At 40.0% G+C, this 13,502-nt stretch overlaps 1 protein-coding gene across 9 annotated transcripts in view; it reads left to right on the forward strand.

The window, feature by feature from the left end:
- Positions 1-13,502, forward strand: part of RBFOX1 (RNA binding fox-1 homolog 1) — a 620,770-nt gene that overhangs the window by 578,238 nt on the left and 29,030 nt on the right. For 7 of the 9 annotated variants that reach the window (XM_039218656.1, XM_039218661.1, XM_039218662.1 and 4 more), the window contains one exon: positions 5,588-5,652. In XM_039218656.1, the coding sequence (XP_039074587.1) occupies positions 5,588-5,652 (65 nt within the window). Of the gene's footprint in view, positions 1-779; positions 823-5,587; positions 5,656-13,502 lie in introns of those variants that run through there. The other 2 variants (XM_039218654.1, XM_039218663.1) reach the window with 2 other exon arrangements.

The following is a 13,502-nucleotide window of genomic DNA, read 5'->3' on the forward strand; positions in this document are numbered from 1 at the left end:
TAGGCAGTCCTCGGAATTTCACTTTAAATTAGAACCACTCACAGAAAAGATTAGGTTCGCCCATAAAAAACTCTCACACCCAAAAATTGCATCCCACTCTGTCTGAGGAGGTCTACTGAGATCTTGTTACTGTCGTACTTGGATGAAGTCATGGCATGTCTGTGATATATATATATTATCAGTGGCTTATCTGGACACAGGCACACACATAGTTTTGTTGGTCATGTCTATTAAAAGTAGTTTTAGTAGCTTCAGTGTGATGCGTTAATTCACAAAATTCAATTGTGCTCCCTGTTATTGTTTGATACTAATTTTTTTTCAAAAAAGATATTGATATGGTTAGGGTTGTGCTGTACTGTCGTCTTAACTGCCTCAATTATTAGCCATCAAACCTAAATCCTCAGGTATTCCAGAGAATTCTTACATGCGATGAGGAGAGAAATTTGAAATAGTTAATTTGAACTGTTGCAATATGCTTACGAAGATAAGAAGCCATGAAAGTATCCTTTTCTCTTCTTTAAAAGTAAACACAGGTCATACTACAAATATAATCAGTTCGGTTTGATTCCCACCTCTGCCTTCTCGGTACCGTGGGTTACAGAGATTTGCAAACTAAAACCTGCTTCTTCTTTGGGTCTGACGGGTCAATCTCAGATCTTAGTGAACTAAGAGAAGCAAACTTGTAAATGAATTGCTCTGGAGTTTCTGTCTGACTTATGCATTTTCTTTTATTTATTTCATTTTTGCATTGAAAACATTACATTTCTGTTTCCTTATAGAGTAGTGTATCAAGAGCCTGTGTATGGCAATAAATTGCTGCAGGTATGAAATCCCGACTGGTGGAAAAACTCATCACTATGATTGTGGGTTTGCTGTGAAATCCTACTAACAAGACAGTTTTGGGGAGGGGAGCTGTTCTCTAACATAGAAAGAGGAAAGACTTAACTGAATTTTCCAGTTTCGATGTGAATGCTTCTAGAATAGAGATACATACAAATCCTTAGATTTCCCTTGTTTGCTAGATCCTGAGTGTATCCAAGTAGAGGTCTGAGTTGGCTGTAAATTTCCTGGCTTAAAATATATCTACACTCAATTAATATAAGTTCAGTGAAAAGAATTGGAAGGTTTCATTGCCATCAGTTGTCTGGGTAATTTGGTAGTAGGTTCCTAGAGTCAACTGGAATGGTTAAAAGAAAAACTTATTCATCTAGCATTGAGGGTCTGCACAGCTAGCATAACTTTCCCTGGCTTTCTTGGAGCTTCTTATAAATGTATTTCACACCTATTGCTATAGCTTTCAACCCTATTACTCACTCCTGAAGCAACCCCCAAATGAACCAATTTGTAGGAAGAAAAAAGAGCCAACACATCCATTGGAGTGTAGCTGGCCAAGTCTCCCAATATGGTCTATAACCAACATTAAAACTGTCAAATAAAATGAAAGAAGAATGTAAAGCTAAGGATGATCAGTGGGAGTTTTATTACATGGATTTCCCTGTAACATGCAGTTCTCATTTTTTCTATATTGTCCATTAAGAAAGTACTTTTTTTTTTTAACTGTGAGAATTCATCAAGTTTTAATGAGAAATCTGTATGAAAAAGGGGTACTTGGATCTAGGAGAGAGCAAAATAATTTAAATTCCCAAGATCAACTTTTATTTTTACATTTTGAGAAAACTGACTTTCATTGCCACACTTCAAAAACAGCTAGAATGTATGATGCAGATAAATTAGGGAGTGATTATTGAAGTGTTTCATTTTGCAAATGTTCTTATAAATGTAGTTTTAGTAAATCACATATTGAGATATATATGTGCATATTGGTATATTTGTGGTTGGCACAAAGTGAGATCCTTGGGTATTCTCAGAAGCCGGGAGGTTTCTGTCTGGAATCAAGCCTACTGCTACTTTTTACAGTGAAACTGAAGGGAAACACACACACACACACACACACACACACACACACACACAGCTACCTACCCCATGTCCCCCGTAGCACACAAACATTTGCCTCTCTTCCTAAGTCATTCACCATTAGGACATGAGAACATCTTTGTCCAAAAGTATGCTCTAAACTAAAAAATGTGATTTCCTTTGTCAAATGACACTTAGATGCATGGTGGGTCTATAGTGGTCAGCAGTATTGTTTTAGGAAGTCCCACAAATGGAGTGGCCAGTCACCTTCCCTTTAACTTGGCACTTCCCAAACCTGTTTGGGTAAGGTTCCTTTTCCTACCCTAGCTAGCATCCCACGAAGCACAGTTCTGAAAATGCTTTGTTGGAGCACCATCAGATATCCTTAATCAGTAATGTGCCCAACCTCCAGAGGACATCTGCTACCAAATGAGATGTTTCAGACAACAGGAGTCAGGGTCTTTGTGGCCACGTCTAGCGGTGGTGGCAGAGGTATGGGGGGTGGTGCGGATTCATAATGGCCATTTAAAATTTATATAAGGTCCCCATTTATAGCTTGCTATAGGAGTATGTTTTATGAGTAGGGAGCACAGTACTATGTTGTACCTGTCATTTGGCTTGATGGTAGGGAAAATCTAATTGTCAAGGACGCATTTTTGTCCTAAAGTCAGGAAGACTGGTTTCAACATAAGCATCGTTTGGTGCCAGCAAATGGAAATAAGCACTCCTTTTTCAGACATTAGCACAGAACCTTGGAGAAACTCTGGCTATGCTCAGCGAGCTGCAAAATATAGAGCAATAAAATTGATTAGAGTCACCTGTTAGCAAGGCAAATTAAAGCAATTTGTATTTTTTGATCATTTTATAGTATATGCACACATACACTGAGTTAATACACAACTCTGTTATTCCCCTAATACGGATTTCATACAGAAGAAAAACAGCAAAGGAAAACAATGCAAAAGAGAGATGTGGTGGTATCAAGCCACCTAATCCTTTTTTCTTTTCTTTTTTTCCCACTTACTACCTATGTGATGGATCTCATAGACCTGGACTGTCTGGCACCGAAGCCACCAGCCCCATGTGGCCCTTTCCATGTAAATTAAAATGAACTCAAATTAAACAAAGTAAAAATCCGATTTGCTTCATTGGCCACATTTCTGGTGTTCGATAGTCACCTAGGACCTAGACAGCTGCCCTGGACAGCACAGATGTAGAGCATTGCCGTCATTACCAACAGTCCCACTGGTCAGGAAGGAGACCATGGCGTAAGGTCAGAGTCTCTCCACTGACTCCACAGACTTCAACAAACTGTGACCTTGACTTTTAAATAGGGAATGCTCATAAACCGATTCCTGTGGCAAAGACCTGTGTCAGGGTATTGGCCGTTGGCACCTGTCTTGCATAAAAACACACACTCATTCTCTCTACATGGGCAAGTCATGTGAAAACAACGGGGTCCTTCCCAAAGCTTCACAGACCAGCACATCTGTTGTGCACAAGGATCCATTTTATGTGCGTACGACAAATATCGACTGGCCATCGGTGATGCTCATTTTCATTATCAGCTATTTGCACTGCACCTGTTGTCTCCACTTTTCAAACTCGCTGCCCACTTTCACCGATGGGAACTATCACATAAGTTGGGGACACATAGAGAGTTCAAACCTAGAGGATTCTTTGCAAGGGGGCTGTTGCTAGAAATCTTTGCTGGTACCAAATTCACAGTCACCAAATCGTGATTGATTTGCATAGTCCTTGATGCAAATACCTTTTGCAATGGCTTTTGCTTTTTATTCTGAGAAAAAAAAATACACACACACACACACACACACAAACACACTTTGTGTCCATCAAAGCTCTGAAAGCTTTGGCAGTTAGTGCCTCCTAGCAATCAGAGAGCCAACTTCAGCTCCTCTCTACCTCATTGTTTCATACACACACCTGCACACCTGTGTCTTCCTGGACACATCATGAAAGCCAAGGAGATGGACAAGCAGATAAGAAGAACAACTCCAGAAATCTGGTGACTTAATTTCCCCTCAGCCCATCATTCTCTATCTTGAGCTTGGTGCTGGTGTGACAACTGCTTTGGTTTTACAACTCCTCAGTACGTTTAATAAGTTTCTCCGTTTCCTAATTAGAGAACATGGTATTTGGAACACCAGGTGGTGTCTGGCTAAGACCTCTTTTCTTTCTTTCTTTCTTTTTTTTTTTTTACTTCCACATTATTGTTCAAGGAAAACTTTTTTTTTTTTTTTTTCTTTTGTAATACTGGCTGCAAAGGATGGGTGACTGTCAGGATGCCTTCTCCTGGGCTCATTCAAAGAACAAGTTTCTCTAAGGATAGACTAGATTTCTGAATTGCTACATTAGTGGTGGCAGATCTATCCCGAAAGTTAGCTGTTGCTAGAAGAGGGTAGAAATAAATTATTGAGACCACTTTGTCTACATTTTGAAAGACCTTTTTTGCAGCATTGATCTCCTTGTCCCACTGCTCGATGTGTCCTATACATGGAGCTAAATGTGAGGTATCCCCCACTCATGATTTTGTTGTTAGGTCCCCTCTGACACGTGAGTGACTTTGCTGTTGGTGTCCTCTAACACATCGGTCTGTACAGAGCTGTCCCTCTATGAGAAGGGTGAGAACTGTTCCCCCAGAGAATTATGGGACTGCGAATTCTAATTAGAATCTGAGTGGTCCCCATGTTATTGGTAGAGACTGGAACCTGTTTGTTAATTTTGCTGAGATCATTTGACAGTGGTTGATGTATTGCTGTGGTCTGCTAAGCAAGAAGCTCAGTTATTTTCACAGTTTGATAATCAATGCTCCACTGAACACAATTCCTTTTGAATATGACCATTTGCTTTCCTCTGCTTAATTGGACAATTGTATTTGCTGGTACATGCAACTAAATGTTAATTATTTTTTTCAGTTTTTTTTTCTCTCTTAATGATTTTATTTACAAATTGGAAAGCTTTATCATATTTTCCACACCAGACAAATTCCCTATCTGAACCAGTGTAATATCTTTAGCAGAAAAGACAGAATTTTTAAGAAGTATTCACTATTCCATTTTTTAAAATAAGTATGCAACACTCAGAAAGCTAAATACAGTCTTCTTTAATTGCTTCAGTGGTTGAACAGCTACATATGCAAGAGATTACTAATAAACGTACAATCAAAGCGTTATCTTATTTTTTATAAATATAAATGCAACACAGGAGGGCATTAGCTCAACCTATATTGGATTTTCAATCAAGGAGTGTTTGGATAAAACATAAGTTAGTAGCAGATAAGTAAAGGGAAAGCATAATCATTTTTGAAAATCTGGAAAGTTCAGCAAAGTATAGTGTTTAAAGAATTCCCCATAATTCTCCCCACCCCAGGACAATCACCATTAACCATTTAAGTACATCTCTTTAGAAGGGTATCTGGGTTCTTCCTCTGGGATATGCTCACAATTGCTAACCTTTAACATCCAGCTGGGGTTGGTATCAAGCCCCTGTCTCTCCGGTGTGTTTTGTACTTCGCTTTGGTACTAAGCTTTCATTAACCTCCACATTAGACTGGTGGATGTGGGTAACTGCTGTTCTGGTGTGGTCTCCCAATCGGGCGCCCCTGCTATGGGCTCCTGTGCGTTCCTAAGTCCAGTTTCTCCTTGCATTTTAGGGTGGTTATGCTGCATACCGCTACGCCCAGCCTACCCCTGCCACTGCCGCTGCCTACAGTGACAGGTAAGAGTCTCCCTTCTTCTGCTTGACAACTACATGGAAATGAACTTAGCTAGTAGGAGACGAGATTTTCGTCTGGTTTTGGTGCAAATGCATGACTTCTGGGGAGGCAGCACCCAAAAAGTCAGGTCCCATGATGAAGGGAAACAGTGCCATGTCGAGGGAGGATGAACAGTCAAGCCTAGACCATCCTAAACTCGCCCTCTCTGCTGAAACACAGGATTGCTATGTCTGGTCCGAGTAGAGTTGCTTCCCAGATCTCTCCATTCCTGTAACGGCGCACCTTGCATGCACACACATACTGTCCCCGTAGAGCCTTCCCACCTGCTTCTGAGTAAGAAGGAGCCATGGTTTCATCTAACTCATAGGAAGAACCCCAAGAAGACGATCATACAGGTTTCCCTTGATTTCAAGCACCCTGTTGCCCTGTTGTTTTTTTTTTTTTTTACAATGTTTTATACCCAGTAAAGCATTCCCTCCACTGCATTTTTTTAAATCAAAAACAAAGGAATGGGGGAGATATATCTGGCATTCCTAAGGAGATTCACTCTTTTTGGCAGTCCCAGTGTCCGATCCAACTAAGATAAGCCAACATTTATTTGTAACGCGCACCACATGTTAAGACCGGCAGTGGAAGGGACAGAGTGGGTTTAAGAAATGCAGAAGGCAGAATGGATGGCGGGGCCGGGGGAGGGAGGATGGAGGAGCTTTCTGACCCATCACCCAGGCTTAACAGATGACTTGGGTTCTGAAATGGCAAAGCCACAGCTATTTTCGTGTAGGTGCCTTGAAAAACACAAAGTGTGCGTTTTCATATTGAATGCAACTCGTTGGCTCTGTTTTCTGAGGACATAAACGTGAATGTTCAGAGGCTCTGCATGCACAAATGTCATCGAGGGTGCTTATTTTTGGTGATGAGTCCTTTAATTTAAAAATGTCTCCTGAATAAAACAGTAATGGTAACAATTTGCATGTGTGGCTGAGGCATGCTGGGTCAGACAGGTAAGCAGGCCATGTACTTGACCCCTGAATGGGAAGTGTCAGCAGCCTCTGGTTCTCCTTCCTCCCTGGCCTGTTGTGACTTAGTTCCCCTCTCTCGGTTTGCTGTGGTGTGCTTTCTCTGCGGCTCCATTCCATTTCTCACGAGATGTGTTGTGAGCTCAATGTAGCTGTGGATTTCTTCCAAGGTAGAAGAAAGCAAAATCAACTCCTGAACCCCAAAAGCTGCACTTTGAAACTCCCATGCCTTTGAAACCTCTTTGGCAAGCTAGCAGGGAGGTCACTATCTGGTTGTGTGCAGGTATTATTACTATTTTCTTACAAACAGCCATAACGAGTTCTCAAGGCCAGAGGGAGCCTCCACAGAAATGCAGACAACATCAAGATGCAGTGCTAAATGCATAAATTATCCAGTTACCCAATAATCTGTTGCCAAGATGCAAAACATGTTTATGTACATTACTATCTCCAGTACACTTTGACACTGGATTAGGAAACTAGAGAGGAACAATAAACTAATAAAAATGATGGCAGTCTTAAAATCCTTGAGCTCATACTACAAATGAAAAGTCTTACTGCTATTAAATTCTGCACACTGAAGATTCACAGAGCATCAATTGTGATGTGGTTCTCTCCAACCCTTAATTATTTCTATGAAAATATCTCTAGATGCTAAATTCTCAAACACCCACTTTGTATATAATTATAATCATAGTAACTTTAGCCTGCTGTATAATTATAAGAATCTTAAACGGATTTATTTCTTTGGATTTTTATCTTGCTTCTCAGTGAAAGTGCATCTTCCCCCAAGTTGAAAAAAAGGTTAATTACAAAGATATAATTTAAACTGACTTCTTCAATAAGACCAATCTAGACACTTTATAAAAAATAAATAATACTTATTACTATTCTTAGATAGAATTGCCATATCTGTTGGCATTTGTTCAAAAATTAAGTTAATATGTTGTTGCATTGGGGGTCACCCTATGCAAATATGTGTGTAAAATCTGTTATTTTTAATATTATTGAGATTTCTCATTGGCAACATGTCCTACCGAAAATTTCCCTCATTCTTGGATTGGTAAATCTTGAATAACCCTACAGTTCCCACTTCGGTGTAATTGTTTCAGTGGAAGAAACCAACTAAATATACTCTTGTCCATGTAATTGGCCTCTTGCTGTTCATTAAAGAAATTCGAACATTGGGTCTTCTTAGTTGCTGTAGAAATTGATTACCAGCCCTATTAAACTTTTTTACAACAACACAGTTGCCACATATGGGATTATTGCATTGAGGTAAATACAGTAATAGGTAAATTACCAGAAAACAATCTTTAAAATGATATTTCTGGTTCTATTTGCAAAATGTATTTATGACATGATGGTACTTCCTTGTACTTTCAGTAAGCAGGTAAACAGAAAGAAGACCCTTCCCTGTGGTAGAAGGCACACATTTGGGGGAAAATGTGAAATTATCAGAATAGCTTTTGAATCTAGATGAAAGATGCCAAGTTTCTAGAATTTATCTCAGGACAGTTGTGTAATAATTTATTTTCTCACGATCACAGTGTAGAATCAGCCGTGATAGATTCTCAGTTCCTCTCGTCTATAAGACAGGCAGGATGACAAAGAGTAAAACTTCTTAACCCAGAGAAACTCCTTCAGAATAGGAAGCAGAATAAGCAGGAATTGAGAGCATTTTGGTAATGCTTACTGGTTGTCAACTAAATGAAAAGAGAAACTGCAATGAACTTTACTTGTAATCATGAGATTTGCTCTTCAGGCATGTGGAAAGCAATAGAAGTTTGATGTCCCCAGTTGGTAGAATTTTGCCTTTTATCAGCACAAACTAAGCCCTCATCAAATTAAAGATTCAGGGACCTTTGGAAAATACTGAACTCCAGTAACCTCAGGACCGTCCAGAAGGTCCTTGATGGGTACCTTGCAACTCCCTGCCCATCATCTTCTTGGTCAAATGATCACATGCTGATTATCTGGGAGCACCCTGAGAGTTTCTGACTGCTGACCTCCAGAATGAAGACCATCTGGTGTGGGCAGAGAATTCCCCAAAAGAAAGAGACCTGCCCGGACTAGGTAATTTTATAGTCTCACTGACGAATTTAATGGGAACAGGCAAACATATTTCCTTGGCATTAGGAAACCTTTGGTAAGCATTTGACTTCACCAAATCTTCATTTTTAATCTCACTTTGATTTAGGGAAAGAAAGCCAACTTTCCAAACTCTCAAAGGGGATTGTTTTCTGAGCTTGAACCAATCAAAGCATGGCAGTGGGGCCGACGGTCATCTGGTCATTGCATGCCACTTGGTGTTGCTGATGTGTCCGTGATGCGTTCTGGATTTGACAGGTCCACCATCACATTAGCTCGATGAATGGCTTGCTTGAATTAAGCCTGGGGGCAGGCTTCTCTTTATGGATTGGCTCTTGGTTTCTTTGTGTTCTATGACTTGGTTGTTGGTGCATCTGTGAGCAGCCAAACCAGGAAGTGGGGCGGGACGGGATATTCCCTGTTCAGCGACTTGTGCCACAAATATTTGGGGGTGTATGTATGATGTGTCTATAGCTTTGATGAAAATGTTCTCTCTCCAGAAAGGCAGACATTTGTCATTGCTTGTCCTGCTTGCTAAACATTCTAACATCTCCGAATAACCAGTGCATGAGAATGTCCCCCACATTAGTGCAGAAGGGAACTAGAGTCTGATCAGCCAGAGAAGAAAGTGGTACAGAGTGGTTCACTTGGAGGTTTCCTAACAATCCCGTTGCACTGATAGTTACCAGGGGCCATTTCTTCTTTCACATAAGACACGTTTCCTTTAAAGATCCCCAAAAGTCAGCAACTTTGGACATGACAGGTATAGCCCCAGCCTCGCAGGTGCCCCCCTAGCCTGAGCAAAAAAGACAACAAGGCAAAAGATTTTGTTTATTTTCTAACTTTTTTATTCATTTATTTTTTGAGACCTTAAAATTTGTTGGAAACATAGTACTAGACTGTGCCATATAAAATTGTTATTTTTGTATGACAAAAAAATGGTAGAATATTGGCAATTTCATAGCTCAACTTAATAGAAACCCAGTTAAAATGCCCTAGAATCAATTATCTTCCTCTCTGCATTTGAAGTATTTCATATATATGTGTGTGTATGTTATGTGTCTTTATAACACACACACACATGCAGCTGTGTCTTAGGCCCTCATGAAGGTCTCCTAAGACAGTCTAGGTAAATCTTAATACAAGGAGGTCAGGACTGGTCAAATTCAGGCACTCATAAGCCACATGCTAGAACAGTTTTTAAATGAGATGGTCATAACCTATGAATATAAACTTCTATTTCAGAAAGAAACAAATGAGTAGTTCTTTTTTAAAAGTCAATAGGGATAAGTAGGCATGTCTTTGAGGTCATGGAGAAGTTGGACTACCCCTATTTGAACTCATATGGGTGATCGAGGTATACGTACGTACGTACATACATACATACATACATACATACATACATGTATGAGTCAATGGATAGATGGACGCGTGGGTGAATGAATGGATGGATGGGTGGAAGGGTGGATGGATGGATAGATGGAAAGTTAGATAGATGATAAATAGATACACAAGTGGTTAGGTGGAAGAGATAAAAATGAGAGAGGCAAGGAGAAGGAGACAGAAGGGTAGAAGAAAAAGAGAGAGAACAGAGGAAGGGAGGGAGGGAGGGAAGAAGGAAGGGAGGAAGATAGATGGACAGATATGGGCAGAACATCCCTCCACCTTCTCATAATTCCATCATAAGGGTAACCATAGGATATAGAACTCGGTTGTCCTGTAAAATCTTAGTTTGATCCAAACTGAAAAAGTAAAAGGATTTGCTTTGATTTCCATTTAATGCAGGTACTCCCTCTCTATTTTAAGACTTTCTACTTCCTGGACTCTGATTAAATAATAGATAAATGTCATCATTAAAAGAAAGCTAATAATTGCATTTAAAGTGATGTACCATTTTATCTGGAGTCCTTATCCAGTGATATAGACTAAAAATTAAGAGTTGATCAGCTTATAAAGCATATGAGCATCCTGAATGGAACATTTAGTTTACCATTTGAAGGTTTTTTGGTTTTGTAGAAATGTTAGTTTTTAAAATCTTGTTGTACTTCAGGGACTTAATGATTTTACTTTTTCTTGCTGTGGGGTAGAATGCAGGAAGCTTTATCTGTGGATAATGCGAATCCCTTAATGAGGGTGGACAGTGCAAACCAGACAAAGGAGGCAGTGTCATTGCTTGCCCCGTCCCTGTTTTCTGAGCCCAGCTCAATAAGGGTTGAAACCATTTCTGGTTAAGAATCAGCAGCAAGCCCCGGCACTCATTCTTTGTGATGTGTACAGGGAGAGATCTCAAGATCTTATCTTGGTGCTTTGTTTAAAGCACCGGTCTCGCAAGTCCAGTTCAAGACCTGGTAACTGCTCTGAGGCAGTTGCTCTGAGGCAACCTGTCCCTGGGTTGCTGGGACAGGAGGAGAACAGGGCAAAGCAGTATGGCTGTCAGCTCCCTCGTCCTGGGAATGGTCAGGAGTTAGCCACGTTTCTTTCTCAGATGCCAATACAAAGAGCTTCTCTTTTATGAAATGATGACAATAGCAAATGCTAGCTTTGTCTTTTTTTTTTCTTTTTTCTTTCTTTATTCAATTTTGTATATAATATTCTTATTTGGAAAAGTAAAGGCTGATAGCTCTATAGTACCCTTCCTATTGTATTTTATTTACTTAAAAAAATGTTTTTTCCTCTGAGACCACTGTTGAAAAGTAGAGTGAACGCATTATAAACCTTGATGCCAAGGATGGTTCTCAGATGAATGAAAAGGCTGAGGGCTCAGGTCATGTAGGCTCAGCGGTTGGAAGTGTATCTCTTCCCTGGCATCTGCCCAGCTGAGACAGGGACCCAGGGTCAGAAGGAAACAGGTTTGATTCAGATTGTTACCTGTTGAGTCAAAACAGAGCAGCAAACAGCAGCTATCTCTCTGTACCTTCCTTGACCCTGCCTTGTGGAAGTTGTTCTTGATTTTAGTTCTCTTTTCTGCTATTTTCACTTGCCCTGACCAGCTCTCCAGGGTTCTGCAATGCAAGAAAAGGTGCTCTGTTGTAATGGAAATGTCTCAGAAATGAGTTGCTAATGCCTTTATTTATATCCTAATACCCCAGTGCCTAGAAAAGCAGTTCAGGTTTCTGAATTAGAACACCAGGTTGAAAAAAAGTGTGTGTATACTTATATATGTATACACACACACACATACAGAGAGAGAGAGAATATATAAATATGTAATATATTCTTATTTTTATGTATATTCTTTTTCATCTTTTTGGTTTAAAGTTCACTTTCTTAAGTGATTCATTTGGTTTCTTTTTTTCTTCCCCAGCAAGTCAGGGACCCCTCAGGAGGAGAGAGTGAGAAGGAAGCTAATTATTCCAGGCAGCTTTAGGGTAACTAGAGAGAAACATACATTGCTGGTGAACTTCCCGTTACAAGGCACACACACCAGATGAAAATAAGTTCCTCCAATAAAACTAGACATATGACAGTGCTTCCATTAAAACGTTCATTAGATGGAAATCGTAGACTTTAATATTTGCATTATTTACTAAGACTTCTTGAGGTTTGATGTAGTAGGTAAGCAAAGCAGGATTCAAACCGTCTCTCTAGGACTGTGATAATAAAATTGCGACAATAGCAATAGTAACGGTGGCCCTTTGTGGAGTCCTGACAGTCCAGGGCCCTGTGCTAAGAGCTTTCCAAACACAGTGCCATTGAGAAGCTGTCATACCAATGCTGTAAAATTGATGTCCCCCTCTCCCCCCCCCCATTTTACAGATTGGGAAGGCAAGCACAGAAGTGTTGAACAAGTGTTTTTCAGCTCAGCTCGAGAGCTAAAAAATGCACCCTTCATCACTAGGCTCTGTTGCACCTTCCCGGAGCAGTCTTGAGAAGTAATGTCTTTGCATTTCATCCCTTCATCTCTTATGGGTGTATTGATTCCACCTTACATGGTGGTTTGGAGGTATTGAGACCATGCCTGTGAGATATTCAGCACCTAAAGGGCACTACAGAAAGTGTTCTTGTTTTTACTTTCCTATGTTCCCATAAGAGCTTTGAGTCTGGATGGCAAGAATGAGGAAACCAAAAATACCCACATTATGTCACTTCCACCCAAATCTCAAAAATTCAGGAGTTGGAATCTGTTTCCTTAAAAGGTTCTGGACTGATTCAAAGAGTTTAGGAAGGAGAATGACCAGACTAACACAGCTAAGTTATGGTGTAGACAAGCCTTTTAAAATTTAATAGGTAGAATTGTATGCAAATCTAATTATTTTCAATCCAGTGAGTTCCGGGAGTAATTTGTTTTGTTTCGCTTTGTTTTTGTTATAGACAAATTTACTTGGGGGAAGGGCCATAGAAGCCCTTCAACTTATCAGTTCTCCAAAGTTTGGATTTTGAGATGTCAGCTTTCCTTAAAGTAAGGAAAGTATAGTATCTTCCCTATCACACATTGTTTTTTTCCCTTTTCACCATGTATATTTCTATTTTGAAGTTACTTTTTTGGGGTAGCATCTCTGTGTGTCCAGTACTATGTAGAACATTAGGACACACAATCTGAGGAGAGAAGAGGTATAGGTAGAATGACTCCAGAAATGAATATCCAGAATGCAACACCTGACACAGAGAAGGAATGTCCTGTTATTTAGAATGAGTCCAGGACAGAAGGCTTCAACTGGACTGTCCCAGATCAAGCAGAATGCGTGTGCTCATGCTAGGCAGATTCTCTGTGTGCTCTCTGAAGTCTGAAGATTGGACTTCACACC

Source organism: Hyaena hyaena, unplaced genomic scaffold, assembly GCF_003009895.1.
Source record: "Hyaena hyaena isolate Hyena2069 unplaced genomic scaffold, ASM300989v1 scaffold_772, whole genome shotgun sequence".
Lineage (NCBI taxonomy): Eukaryota > Metazoa > Chordata > Mammalia > Carnivora > Hyaenidae > Hyaena > Hyaena hyaena.